The 15288-nt window shown below is 41.8% G+C and overlaps 2 protein-coding genes across 5 annotated transcripts in view; one reads left to right on the forward strand and one right to left on the reverse strand.

Moving 5' to 3' along the window:
• The window catches only part of IL18 (interleukin 18), an 84043-nt gene extending 76853 nt beyond the window's left edge, over positions 1 to 7190 (reverse strand). For 2 of the 4 annotated variants that reach the window (XM_090265940.1, XM_090265942.1), the window contains exon 1: positions 6896 to 7190. In XM_090265940.1, coding sequence (XP_090122066.1) covers positions 6896 to 6923 — 28 coding nt within the window. In that variant the 5' untranslated portion in view covers positions 6924 to 7190. The remainder of the gene's footprint in view (positions 1 to 6895) is intronic. The other 2 variants (XM_090265943.1, XM_090265941.1) reach the window with 1 other exon arrangement.
• PTS (6-pyruvoyltetrahydropterin synthase) lies at positions 7033 to 13533 on the forward strand. Its single transcript, XM_090265944.1, has 6 exons — positions 7033 to 7183; positions 8644 to 8723; positions 9989 to 10011; positions 10385 to 10441; positions 12980 to 13050; positions 13233 to 13533. The coding sequence occupies exons 1-6, from the start codon at positions 7101 to 7103 to the stop codon at positions 13354 to 13356; spliced, it is 438 nt and encodes a 145-aa protein (XP_090122070.1). The 5' UTR covers positions 7033 to 7100; the 3' UTR covers positions 13357 to 13533.
• The last annotated feature ends 1755 nt before the right edge of the window (positions 13534 to 15288 follow it).

The raw sequence follows: 15288 nt of genomic DNA on the forward strand, positions 1-15288 counted from the left end.
ATTTTACTAATAGGCCAAGTCAGCCTAGGTCTGTCACTTAAACCACACTCTTGCCAACACCTCAAAATCCCTCATTCCCTCTTCCTTCGGTTATACTTCCTCCCTCTGCTGAATTCCAGTCCTAGGCCAGTAAAACCTTCCATGCTCCTTCTGCATGTTGAAGATTATTGTAGAACACCCACAACATGTCTTTCAGGAGCAACTGTGAATTCATGATTATGCTCACTGCACACATCCCTGGACCAACATAGTTTGTTCTCAATTTTCTTTAATTAGTTATTGTAAACATCACAAACCCTACCTCTTTAGTGAAGTGTCCTGTACATGCAGACGCCACATGTAAAGGTTTATATTGTGACAATAAAGTAAAAGCTCTTAAGTTTTGTGTTTGGGTTAGTGAGATACAGTACAACAGTAGCAGGTACACCATGGCAAGAAGTTGCCTAAACATTACTAATATATCAGATGTGGGAGCTTAGAGGCTGAGGCAACCATAAGAACATAAAATCCCCTGATATCTCACAAAAGTCCTTAAAAAAGGCATGGTACTCCCTCCTCAAGACAAGCCAGGGAGGTTTGATCTCATCTGGATATGAAGGGTGAAGGAGACTCTGGTTGACATCTGGGAAGTACACAGATCTGATAATGTCTTTCCTCTGTTTATAAGCCATATTCCATCCTACTGCATGGGGAGTAAGGTTAAAACGTATAAAAGTCGTATCGTCGTCGTCGGCAGCCGTCCGTCTCGAGAGACGATGGCGTAGCTTCCTGAGAGTCTATCTGCACCGCCGAGAATGGCTGTGCAGTCCGATTCGGGAGTGACAATCCCTACCGCACTTGGTACAGGTGAAGGCAGATGGCCGTTGTTGCTGCTGTTGACGCTGCTTCCGCCTCGATCTTTTCTGGACCGCCTCCTCGTTGCGCGCAGCCTCTGCCCGTGACGTACCTTGCCTGACCGCGAGCCTCCAGGCTAGGCGGTCGTCTGCTTGAACTTCCCATGTGTTGAGATTGATGGAGCATTGTGTCATGTCCTTTTTGCAGATGTCTTTGAACCGCAGTTTTGGGCGCCCTGTCATCCTCTTGCCTTCTGCTAGCTCGCCGTAGAGGAGGTCTTTGGGGATACGGCCTGCATCCATTCTTTTGACATGGCCGAGCCACCTGAGGCGTCTCTCGCTAAGAACTGCATGCAAACTGCTCATATTGGCTCGCTTCAGCACCTCGGTGTTGGGGACCTTATCCTGCCAGGCGACATGCAGGACGCGTCGCAGGCACCTCATGTGGAAGCTGTTGAGTTTCCTTTCGTGCCTTGCGTAGGTGGTCCACGTCTCGCTGCCATAGAGGAGAGTGCTGAGTACGCAGGCTTGGTCATCGCACCTCACTGGACAGCTACCGTCTCGCCATGGCTCGCCTGCCCCACTGGGTGCGTGGGGATCAGAGAGGCGCCTCTCGAAAAGTGGGCCACAAAACACCCGCACCAGTTAATTCCAAGCAAACAACAAGAAAGAAGCCTCCGGCTCTTCGCCTCGCTAGCTGGAACATCAGGACCATGTGCCCCGGACTTACTGCAGACCTTCCGTGGATCAAGGGTGCCAGGAAAACCGCTGTCATCGATAGGGAACTGGCACGACTAAACATCGACATTGCGGCTCTACAGGAGACCCGGTTGGCCGACAACGGAACTATCAGAGAAACCAACTACACCTTCTACTGGCAAGGGAAGTCTCCGGACCAACCAAGACAGCACGGTGTTGGGTTCGCTGTGAAGAACACGCTTATTAACTCCATAGAGCCACCCACAGGAGGCACAGAGAGATTACTTACCCTCCGATTGTCAACAACTTTCGGCCCAGTCAGCATTCTTAGCGCGTATGCCCCAACCCTCTGCGCCACCACCGAAGAGAAAGAACAGTTCTACCATGCACTGGACGAAGCGTTATCCAAGATTCCCAGAAGTAACGCTCTCTATCTCCTTGGAGACTTCAACGCAAGAGTAGGAGCCGACCACATGGCCTGGCCCACCTGCCTTGGAAACTTTGGGAGAGGAAAGATCAATGAGAATGGTCAGCGACTGCTTGAGCTTTTGTGTCACCACGGCCTGTGCGTGACAAACACATTCTTCAAGTGCAAAGAGATCCACCAGGTGTCATGGAGGCACCCCCGCTCCCGTCATTGGCACCAGCTTGACCTCGTCATCACCAGAAGAACGGATATTGGCAGCACCCTCCTCACCCGCAGCTACCACAGTGCAGACTGCGACACGGACCATGCCCTCGTGGTAAGCAAGGTGCGCATAATGCCGAAGAGGTTGCACCACTCCAAGATGAAGGGTCGCCCACGCATCAACACCAGTTGTGCCAGCAACCCAGTTAAGACCCAGCAATTCATCAACAAGATGGAAGATGCACTCGGCGAGGGAGTGGCGGCAGATATTATCGAATCCAATTGGCCACGTCTCCGCGACGCCATATACAACTCCGCCATTATTGCTTACGGGAAGAAAGAGCGGAAGAACGCTGACTGGTACGAGGCTCACTGGGAAGAAATGGAACCCGTGATCGAGGCTAAGAGGAAGGCCCTACTGGCTTACAAGGTCACGCCCACTCCCAGTACACTTCAAGCTCTACGGGCTGCCAGGAACAAAGTCCAGAAGACCGCCCGCCACTGTGCCAACACCTATTGGCTAAACCTGTGCAGAAGCATTCAGGAAGCCGCCGATATAGGCAACGCACGAGGAATGTATGAGGGTATCAAGAAGGCAACAGGCCCAATCCCCTCCAAGATCGCCCCCCTTAAGTCCAAGACAGGTGAGGTCATCACTGACCAGGAACAGCAAATGCGGCGGTGGACCGAGCACTACCTCGAGCTGTACGCAACGAAGAACACCGTAACAGACACTGCTCTTAACGCCATCCCAGACCTACCAGTCATGGAGGAGCTAGACACCCCACCTACTGCGGCAGAGCTCGGCAAAGCCATCGACCGCCTCGCTTGCGGGAAAGCACCAGGAAGCGACGGAATCCCTCCAGAAATCCTAAAGAGCGGGAAACCAGTCCTGCTACAGCCGCTCCACCATCTACTCTGTCGCTGCTGGAAGGAGGGTTACATCCCCCAGGATATGAGAGATGCCAACATTATCACCATGTACAAGAACAAAGGAGACCGCAGCGACTGCAACAACTACCGGGGCATCTCTCTCCTCAGCGTCGTCGGCAAAGTATTCGCCCGGGTCGCTCTTGCCCGCCTGCAGACCCTTGCTTCCCGCGTCTACCCAGAGTCCCAGTGTGGCTTCAGAGCTGGCCGATCAACAGTGGACATGATCTTCTCCCTACGCCAGCTGCAGGAGAAGTGTCACGAGCAGCATAAACCACTCTACCTCGCCTTTATCGACCTCACGAAGGCGTTTGATCTGGTCAGTCGAAGCGGACTCTTCAGCTTGCTACGGAAGATTGGCTGTCCACCACATCTGCTTGCTGTGGTCATGTCCTTTCACGACAACATGCACAGCACGGTGTCCTACAACGGCGCAACCTCTGAGGCCTTCCCAATCAGCAGCGGAGTAAAGCAGGGCTGCGTCCTCGCACCTACGCTGTTCGGAATCTTCTTCTCCATGCTCCTCCAATACGCCTTTAAGGACTGCAGCGAGGGTGTCTTCATTCACACCAGATCCGATGGCAAGCTCTACAACCTGGCCCGTCTACGAGCCAAGACCAAAGTCAAAGAGGTGCTCATCCGTGAGATGCTCTTCGCCGACGACGCAGCTTTGACATCACACTCCGAAGAGGGACTCCAGCAGCTGGTCACTTGCCTTTCCCACGCATGCAAGGAGTTCGGACTAGCCATCAGCCTGACGAAGACGAATGTTATGGCTCAAGGCATGGGGACTCCCCCATGCATCACCATCGACGGATACACCCTGGAGGTTGTCAACGACTTCACTTACCTCGGGTCCACCATCTCGAGCTCTCTGTCAGTCGACTTGGAGGTCAACCGGAGAATCGCCAGGGCAGCCACAGTTATGGCCAGACTGAACCGGCGAGCGTGGAACAATTCCAGCCTCACTGAGAAAACCATAAAAGTCGTATAATCATAAGATTTTGACCCAAAAATGCCTGAATTCTGCCTTGGCCCTGTCATCCATGAGGTTCTTGAAGAAGACAAAAAAGGGACCAATGATATTTTATAATCTAGATGCATATGCCTAGGAATCCATTGCAGAAAGTTTTAGTAAAAGTGGGTGAACATATAACTAAGGCTCTAAGCCTAGGCAGGGCCTCTTCCTCTCCCTAAGCCCAACTCATCACTGTCCAGTGTTCAGACACTCAAGGGATACATGGTCCACAAGAGAAGGGAAAAGGAATTAGGGTTCACCCTAGTGACCTTGTCTTAACTAATGTCTGCAAAGACCCTATTTCCAAATAATCTCCAAATATTGTGAGGTACTGGGGGTTAGGACTTTAACATATTAATTTTGGAGGACTACAATTCAACTGATAACTGGATCACTGAGGGTGAATTTGTTGAGTACCTTGAATTAGCTTTAATAAAAAAAATTTAGAGCAAAAACTTCAATGACATATTTTACTAAACCAAATAGGTAAAATAATTTCTCATAAGTTCCTTTTCTTTCTTACCTTTTATTTTATTTGATTCTTTAAACTGTTTTTGAAATGAGTATAGTGTTTGTGTAACCACTGACTGTTTATCTCTGATGTAGTCAATGCCTGGGAAATATTGTTTATATTATAAGTGATCTTGGTTAAGTAATTCACTTATCTGGGACTGTGCTTTCCTATCTGTAAAGTGAGAGGACTGAATTAGATATTTTCTGCATCAAATAAATCTCTGAAGTTTATACTTTTTTGAAGTTCTTTCTTTACAGCACAAAGGGGAGATGAGAAACATTTTTGAAAAATGTGTGAAGAATGTTGCTACATATTAATAATTTAATGTAGAACAAAATTTATAGTTGGAGACCTGAAACATTTGGGAGAAATTACCATTGGGACTTATATTTCTGCCACACCCATGATTTCATGTATCCTTTCTGGTGCCTGTGACAGTGTCAGCCTCACAGTAGATGTTCAATAAATATTTAATGAAAGCATGAATAGAAGCAAGAGGTGACATGGTACTGGGACCTATAGGTTGTGTGGATATTCCTTATGAGCAGGTGTGAGGAAACAAGACCCTTTCATTCTGGAGGTGTCTACATTTGACACAGACTTGCTAGTGTGTGTGTGTGTTCACTGGTGCATGTATTCACACTGTGCCAACTCAGAGTGATCAATGATTTCATACATGCATGTGCATGAGGACAGCTGGAGAATTTTCCTTAGTAAGAATCTTTAGAAACAGTTCAAAGGTGGTATCAACTCTGAAAGCCACATGGTCCAGCATGTTGAATCTATAAATTGCTTTGGGTAGTATGGACAGTTTAATGATGTTGATTCTTCCCATCCATGAACACAGTATATGCTTCCATTTATTTGTATCTTCCTAAATTTCTTTCTTCAGTGTTATGTAGTTTTCCGAGTACAGGTCTTTTATCTCTTTGGTTAGGTTTATTCCTAAGTACTTTATTTTTCTTGTTGCTATAGTAAATGAAATTAGACCACCAACTTAACACCACACACCAGAATAAACTCAAGATGGATCAAAGACTTAAATGTAAGATGTGACACCATAAAAGTCCTAGAGGAAAACACAGGCAGGAAAATTTCAGATATCCCACATTGCAATATTTTCACTGATACATCTCCTAAGGAAGGGAAATAAAGGAAAGAATAAATAAATGGAACTACATAAAACTAAAGAGTTTCTGCTCAGCAAAATAAAACATCAGCAAGATGAAAAGGGAACCAACCATATGGGAAAACACATTTGCCAATGATACCTCAGACAAGGGATTGATTTCTAAAAAATATAAAGAACTTAATATGTCTCAACACCAAGAAGACAGACAACCCAATTAAAAAATGGGCAAAAGACCTGAACAAACACTTCTCCAAGGAGGACATACACAGAGGTTGAACAGGCATATGAAAGAATGCTCAACATCACTAGCCATCAGAGAGATGCAAATTAAAACCACAATGAGATACCACTTTACACCAGTCAGAATGGCCATCATCAACAAATCAATGAACAACAAGTGCTGGCGAGGATGTGGAGAAACGGGAACCCTACTGCACTGTTGGTGGGAATGCAGACTGGTGCAGCCACTGTGGAAAACAGTATGGAATTTCCTCCAAAAACTAAAAATGGAACTGCCTTTTGAACTAGCGATTCCACTGCTAGCATTATACCCGAAAAATCCTAAAACCCTAATTCAAAAGAACTTATGCACCCCTATGTTCATAGCAGCCCTGTTTACAATAGTTCAGTGCAGGAAACAGCTTAAGTGCCCATCTGTAGATGAGTGGGTCCAAAAACTGTGGTACATTTACACAATGGAATACTATGCAGCAGAAAGAAAAAAGGAACTCCTGCCATTTGCGATAACATGGATGGAACTTAGCGAAATAAGCCAGGCAGCGAGAGAAAAATACCATATGATATCACCTAACACAGGAAACTAATGAACAACACAAACAAATGAGCAAAATTGAACCAGAGGCATGTAAACAGGAACAGAGTAACAGTTACCAAAGAGGATGGGGGAGGGAGAAAAGGAGGGTAAGTAGGGGAAGGGTTTAGTAAAGGAACTATCTTATAAATAACCCATGGACATGTACAACGAGGTGGGGACTGACTGTGGGAGAAGGGGTGGGTTGGGTGGGGGCGGAGCAATGGGGGAAAAAGTGGGCCAACTAAAAGAAAAACAATAAATAAAAACAAAACAAAACAAAACAAAACAAAATACCTCATTCATTTGATCGCTGCTAAGCATGCCTACCTGAGTTCTGGCTATCCCTACATCCCATTCTTAAGGGACGTGTGTTACAGCCTCCAGGCCAGCAGAGGGGGCCTAGCCGCACGGTGTAGCGGAGAGCACTTTCAGGAGCTCAGCGCGCACTGCGCAGCCGCAGGGAGGCTCCGCTCACTCCAGTCCAAGCCGCCAGCAGAGGAGGTTCCGGCCGCGCGCACAGAACTGCAAGGCGATGAGCGCTGCGGGCTCCGGCCGCCGTCGCTGGGCGCGAGTCTCCCGCCTAGTCTCCTTCAGCGCAACTCACCGGCTCCACTGGTGGGTTGTGCCCATAGCGTCAGTGGTGGGGGCGGGGCCCGGTGCGGGAGGGGCAGGTGTGCGCCCCGGCGGCTGGGGGCGGTCCCTTGGCCGCCAGGCTTGGCGGCGCCATAAAGTGACTAACGGAGGGACCGTGCTCCTGTAAAGGCCGTGAGCGGGTGGGGAGCGCTGGGCTGACTGCGGAGAGAGACGGCGCTTCTCGTTGACTCTGTGCAACTTCCGTGACCCCCAGGTTCCCCTCGTTATCTCAGAGGGTTGCTGGAACGTTCACGGGTTAAACTTGTCCAGATTACAGTGTCAGGCATATCGTGAACATTCAGTAAGTGTTGGCTTGCTACTACATGCCCGGAGCGTTAGCTATCGTAACTAATGTAATTGCAGCATGCCAAGTTTTACCCCCCTTTTACCGAATATAACATAAGGTAGCTCCGAGAGCAAGCAGCACAGTTGGAATTTGAACCCAGAGCACTATTGACTGCTTGATGGCACCAAATTGATTTTGAGGAGAGTTTTGCCACTCATTAGCAAGCGCCGCTCTCTGAGCATCCGTTTCCATGGCTGTAAAATAATAATAATTACCTAACAAGATCTATCCATTCATTCACTGGACAGATTTCTCGCGGGCTTGTCAAGTCTTGTGCTAGGTAATAGTGATCAACACGCACCTGCCACTACTGTGTGGCGTGTACAATCTGATCAATATTGTGGAAGTACAGTGAGATAATTTTGTGCAAAAGTTTTGTGAACTGTAGCACTCTAAAGGTAAGAAGTGCGTGAGCAGGAGAAGGTGGGGGAAATAATGAGGTTCTTAAAAAGAAGGGTTGTGTAACAGAAAGCTTGAACATATGAGGGTAGTAAGAACTCATCAAAGATGCAAACATTAGACAGATATAGGTATAAAAATCCATTAAGTAAAGTGTTCTCTGCCTAGAACAACAGTTGAGTATTGTAATTTAAAAATCTCCCTTGATTTACATGTCCCTCAGTGGATTGGTGAAGTAATCAGTAGGCAGCAATTGAGGCGTAATAAAGCAATATTGTATAAAGAAGAGTCTAATAGGTCATGTAATTATTTCTCAGGAACAGTGAGATTTTAAGCCACTTAAGGACAAGCATCTTTTGTTTAGCATTCAGCTGTGCCTAATACATAGTAGGTACTCAGTAAATGTTTGTTGAATTGAAAAACGGAAGGACCTTGAATAGTTTTTGGAATCTTGCTGTGGAACAAACGGGGTTGAATTTGCTTATGCTAATTTGTATGGTATAGTAGTTAATTAGGGGGCATACAGTGTTTCTTGACATAAAGCTGAATAATGAAGCCCAATTGATTTATGGTCTCCATTTGGTGAGCTGAAGTATTAATAAATTGTGAAGCTTTTCAAAGGCTAGAATAAATAAGAAATGTAGGGAACAGAGAGGGTGTCTGAACTGGTGTCATGTTGACTTTTTTTTCTCATCAGCAAATCTCTGAGTAATGAAGAAAACTTGAAACTGTTTGGGAAATGCAACAATCCAAATGGTCATGGGCACAATTACAAAGGTGAGAGGAAAACGAATGCAATTTTAGCCCTTTCAATGAGAGTGGAAGAATATTTAGCAAATACAGCCTTAATAAGTAAAAAGTCTTATTATAGGCACAACAGTAATGCTTTGAGCGTTGAATGAGAACTTAAATGGAAGTTCAAAATGAAAAGAGCCGTTTCCTTGGTTGGACATGCCTTAACTTTTACCTTGCAATTAATTGTCTGCTCTGTTACAGAAAGTCCAAAATAATTAGTGGTTTAAATAATTTTTTCTTCAGCCTTCGTGTACATGAAATTCTTTTGGCACCATGTTTCATTCTAATTAGGTGCTGCTGAGGCTAACATTAAAATTAGATGATATTCTTTGGATAAATAATGACTGACAAAAGGGGAATATTGGCTAGGAATATGCTGTATGGAAGATAGGTTGGGTCTAAAGCTTTGCCAGCAGTGTTCCAAGAAATTAATTAATTTATGCAAGAGTAAGAGTTGATTCTTTGAGATATAGCTGATGTCTCAGAACACAGGTACGTAAGCCATTGAGTATCACAACATATGGTATGATGGAGTAAAGATCAGGAAAGGTGTCGAACATCAGGATTTCTGCTTTAGTTACTGCCACCTACTTGATCTATTATATGATACCTCTCACTCTTAGTTTACTTAATCATATAATATCCCATGGTGTTTGTTTGGAGCTGAAAAAATATAAACATTATTTATTTGTAATGCATTCTGATTACCAAGCTTTTTCAAATGCTTCGTATACGTACTTATTTACAAAGCATTATGGTAAACTGTATACATTCATCTAAGTAAAGGGATGAATTTTAGCTCCCCACCCCCCCACCCCAAATGAGTTCTAGGTTCAGTAGTAGTTTTGTTTGCTTAGAAAGGTACTGGCCCAAATTGGACCAGACTGGTGTGTAGCTACACTTCTTCCTGTACATTTTCTACTTTCACAGACAGTGATTGGGCAGCATCTTGATCCTACGTCGTGGAGATTCCTCACTAGTACATTAACATTATAAGCAGAATTTATGTCCTTCTTGGCTTTGGCTAAGCTCCTCTGCTTGGCTAAAGCTCCTGCTAAGTGCCTCTGTCTTGGTTGACTTGCTTTGGTTGATAAAAAGATCTTAACTAAGAGAACAGATGTTTTGGGGGAAATATAAATATAGTTTTGCAGGGTAGAGATCTAATAATTTATGTTGCTAACTTGTGTTTGGATGTTAATCTGTTGAAAGTCATGTTGGTTTTTGGTATTTTGTTTTCTTTCCCATAGTTGCAGTGACGGTACATGGAGAGGTGCGTGCTGAATATATCTGTGTGGTTTGTACAGATTGCTGGACCCTCTTTCTGCCAGCATGACAGATTCTGTGTTGTAAAATTCTGTTCAAATCAGTATTGCTCGATTGTCATTCTTTGTGTATGGTGAGCTGCTGTCATTCCAGGCCTTTCCTCTCCCAAAATGTCATCTTTAATGTGCAGTATGTAGACAGGTGGGAGAGCAGTACGATGAAAGGATGTCTGGAGCATTTGGTGTTCCCATGTTGAGATCAATGATTGTTTCAGGGATGAATGCAAGTGTGGGCACAATTTCTGCACATTGTATAGCCTTTAATAATTCAGAGGTTTAAATATAACAAACATAGTAATATCACCTTTGTTTATTCTTTAGATTGATCCTGTTACAGGAATGGTTATGAATTTGACTGACCTCAAAGAGTGTATGGAGGTAATGGCATGTTTGGTTCTTATTATGTGCTATCCCCTAAGTATTATTTGATGGTTCCCTTTTCAATTTCTCAACCAAGAATCTCCAGAGGTTCCATGATGGTGTGAGTGGAATGGGTGTGGGAGTAGGTGAGTAGTTGGAGGACATACTTGCATGTTCTTCTAATGGTGTTTGGGTGACTTGATGGAAATTAGTCACAGTTATATTAACAATGTTGTGAATAAATATAGCATGCTCATCTTGTATTGCTTGTTGGCATATCCTGATTTCTTATATTTAACGAATGCTACTGCTCTTTCAAATGCAACTTCTTTCTTGAAGCTTTTTTTTCCTCTGAATTTTCCTTATGTCTTTGATCATAGATGTTAGCACTACCTTGTTTTATTCACTTCAGCGTTATTATAAAGTCACTGGGGCAGTTCATTGTAAGGATAACACAAAATAATGTGTTTAGTAAAGGACTTACTGATTGTATCATTTTAGGTTAGATAATATCTAAGCCAATTTAGTCATGCCATAGATTGTTTGAGAGATGCTTAACAGTTAACTGACTTGCCCTAGGTCATATGGCTAATCCTTTGCAAAGGGGGCAGTAGAGTTCCTTGCATCCAGCTTGGTTTTTATTATGCCATCATTTCACCTGTTTATGTAGGTCTTTGCTTCAGGTCTGCTCCTTACAATTGTTCTAAAATTTGACATTTGTTTCATAAAATGCTGTTACTAATTATCATTACTTCTTTCACATTACTTATCATCCATATATTCAAATTTGCCTACTTTGCATCAGTGTTTGAGGTAAGTACTAGGGGTGAAAACATGAATGAGACATATCCCTGACCCACAGAGTGCTCATACTATTTTGTTTTGGAATATAAAGAATAAGTTCTGCCCTGGCTGGTATGGCTCAGTGGTTTGAGCACTGGCCTGTGAACCAAAGGGTTGCAGGTTCAATTCCCAGTCAGAGCATATGCCTGGATTGCAAGGCCAGGTCCCCAGTTGGGGGTGCTCAAGAAGCAACCACACATTGATGTTTCTCTCCTTCTCATTCTCCCTCCCTTCCCCTCTGCCTAAAAAAATAAAATAAAAAAAATACACACACACACACATATATATATGTTTTTTTTTTAAAAAAAGCATAAGTTTCCACAAGGTAAAGGGATTGAGAAGTACAGATTGGTAGTTATAAAATAGTCATGGGGATGTAAAGTACAGGAAATATAGTCAATAATATTGTAATAACTATGTATGGTACCAGGTGGGTACTGGAAATACCAGGGGTAACACTTTGTAAAGAATATGATTGTCTAACTGCTATGCTGTACACCTGGAACTAATACAAAAGAATATTGAAGGTGAAGTGTAAGTGAAATAAATTTTTAAAACTAAATTACAAAAAGAATAAGTTCTCAGTAAGTTGGTTGAATAAATGAATAAGAGAATGAGTAAATGAACAAAGAGCACTGTGCTCAAAAGTACTTTTGGAAAGCTATAAAGACAGTTTTTGCTTTTACTGGGGACATAAAATATATATACACAGAGTGTTATACAAGACAACAATATGAGAAATATGACATACCCTAAGCAAGCAATATGATTAAGTACACCTTTGTATACCACTTTGAAGAGCACCACACATTCCCATCAGTAGAAGTGGCTCAACATGGCACACAGAGTAAAGTTAGAAAGAGCCCTATTGAAGAGGCTTCAGTGAACCTGTTGACGAGGAATCAGTGAAAAAGTTGGTACTTGAACTGGAATTGAAGATAAAACAAAGGGAGTTTTTTTTTTTATTGATATCCATATGGATATCATTTGATCTATTTTAAAGGTTGCTGGGTTTAGGACTTATTATTTTTGCTCACAGAAATGATTGCTTGTTGGATCATACTACATGGAAATTTAGATTTTTAGATTTTGTACAAATATCTAAAAGTAAATACATAGAAAACAGTTTTATACAATATAGCTAAAAACTTAGAATAAGGCAACAACAATTCTTGCCATTGATAAGGGAAAACATGTTAATATAAAAAGCATTAAGAAGCAATAGCTTTTACGTTTTTTTTTTCTTCTAAGCTTGAGATTATTCTTAAATTACTCCTTATAGGACAAATTTAGAACTATTAATGTAATTTCAGTCTTAGCCTGCTTTATAAAATGTAGTACTCGCTGAATCTTTGTCGTGATTGTGGCATTGTCTTGAAGATGAGACTGTTATGGAGTTTTTCCGGTAACTTTTTGGATAGGATGCAAGAAGTGTGAAATTGACTTCTAAATCAGTGGCTTGTTATGAGAAAGCTCCAGTGAATTCTTTACTTTCTGGTTTCTTTGCAATCAATAATTAGAATAACCAGTCATTATGGAGAACTTACTTTATTTCACAATTTTAAACTTTCTGAAATTGTTTTGTAAGACACAGATAAAATACTTAAATGTATTGAGTTAGTGGCTGAATGATACGTTTTAGAAGCAAAGGTGGAACACTTCAGAATTTGAGTCATAAATGGAGTTGATGTTTTTCCTTTGTTTTGCCTATAGGAGGCAATTATGAAGCCCCTTGATCATAAGAATCTGGATCTAGATGTGCTGTACTTTGCAGATGTTGTAAGGTGGGTGTGACTATTTTACCTACTATAAATAGTAAGAAAGAAGAATTTTAACATTTTATCTAATTGTGTGATTTCTAAAGTTTTAGTTTAGACACCTTTTGAAAATAGAATTTCTGTTCTCTGAAAATATTAAACATGAAATTTTATTTATTTATCTTTTGATCTTTCCTTTTCTTCTACAGCACGACAGAAAATGTAGCTGTATATATCTGGGAAAACCTCCAGAAATTTCTTCCTGTGGGAATTCTTTATAAAGTAAAAGTATATGAAACTGACAACAATATTGTAGTCTATAAAGGAGAATAACCTTTAGAGGTTAATACTATAGAAAGATTTAACTTCTTTCCAAATGTGAAAAATATCTTTATACCCTTGAACTATTAAGAAGTCATCACATAATTCTTGCACTTCCACACTGTGTTCTGGAGTGCCTCATTTATTGAAATTATTGTAAGTAAAATGTGCTTTAAATTCAAATCTTATTTTAAACAGATATGTAATATATCCTAAGTATCATTTAGAGAGGCTGTTTTTGTATAGATTAAAAATCACTTCGTTTCAATACTGACCCATGTGACTCCATTGGGCATTCTGCCACAAAGCAAAAGGTTGCCAATTTGATTCTGGTCAGGGCACATGCCTTGGTTGCGGGTTCAGTTCCTCATTGGGCACATATGAGAGGCAGCTGACCAGTGTTACTGTCCCTCTTTTTCTCCCTCTCTCCCCCTTCTCTAAAAATTAAAACTCATTTCAGCAAAATGTTTTGGTGTAGAACTGTTTGAAAGCAAAAGCAATCTATCTTTGTTTTTCCATTATCTCATTTTTAGTATTTTTTTTTCCAGGTATAATATAAATGGCAGAAATGTTTATAAGACTTACAGTAGGTGAATCTTTTAAAAAATTAAAATAGAGGAAACCACAAAGTCTGGAAACATATTTCTTAATAGATCGAACTCTGATTACTTTAGGATATGCTACAGGCACAAGTTTATTCAGTGAAAATTAGAAGCACAAATCTCTGAGGCAGTACATTGTGGATGGAAGCACAAGGATTAATGGAAGTGCTACTTCAGTGCACATTGTTCACTGCAGTTTTGCATAGCTTATTGAAAAATGAATTGCTAGTAAGGAACAGCACATTGAACATCTCAGAATATCAGTGAACTGCTTATTATGTATATTTGTTTATGTTTCCAGACCTTATGGGCACCTGAACAGCTTTAACTCAGAAAACAAAGCTGGGACCACAGATCCCCTCATCGTTATTATCATGTTAATTGTTAACTATCCTATACCCACCTGTGTAGAAGAAGTACGTATGTGTCAATTTGTTTCACTTTTTATCCAATCCCGGAGCATTCCCCCTGCCCCCTATGCTTTCTTCCACCTCCCTAATGTATCACCAGTGAATTTCATGTAACCCCCTTATGCCTCCTCCTTTGATTGTAATGTATCAAATAATGTGCAAAACTGCCATCTTTTGGAGCATTTTCTCAATTTGTTGGTATTTTGCTTCCCAGCAATTGTCAGTTTGTCTCAAATAAACTCCTAAAAATTCCTACAGGTTTGAAAGTTTCTAGATAAATGTAAATCTTTGAAACATGACTCTTAAAAGTAAAACCAAATCCAAGGTGAGAAATTAAGAAAAAATTATATTGACCATATCACTGTGAACAGAATGACCAGAATTCAGCAATCATTTGTTTTGTCTTAATTGATATAGTCACCACCAATGGGTTATAAAAATGGCCAGAATAATATCAGCTGTGTACACAGCTAGACCTGTGATACGTGTCCATTTTGTTTTTTAAACTCCAAACTTTGACATTCCTCCTGGAAATGGAATTATCTTAAAGATGGGAAACAGATTCATTCATTTTGCTTTTGTTATGTTTGGTATTTCTAGCCTCCCTTGCACACAGAAAAATCATTTTTATTTCACATAATTTAACTTTATACAAGATTCTGTTACAAGACACTTTTAAAAAATGTTCCCAGATAAACACTGTCCACATAGCTGCAGAAAGAACTGCTATCACTACCAAAGAAAAGCAGGGGGAGGTGGATTTTTAAGCAGCAGTTATACTTTCAAGTAGCTCTGCATTTATTTGGTTTATGTCCTTCAAAATGCACCCACACTCTCCCACCAGTATTGTGTATTATCATTTAAAAAGAGAATTGGAACACTGCTTTTTTTTTCCTTTTCCTTTTTTTGGGGGGTGGTGGTGTATGTTTTAT

The sequence above is a fragment of the Furipterus horrens genome, unplaced genomic scaffold (genome assembly GCF_987537825.1).
Source record: "Furipterus horrens unplaced genomic scaffold, mFurHor1.1.pri manual_scaffold_2, whole genome shotgun sequence".
Lineage (NCBI taxonomy): Eukaryota > Metazoa > Chordata > Mammalia > Chiroptera > Furipteridae > Furipterus > Furipterus horrens.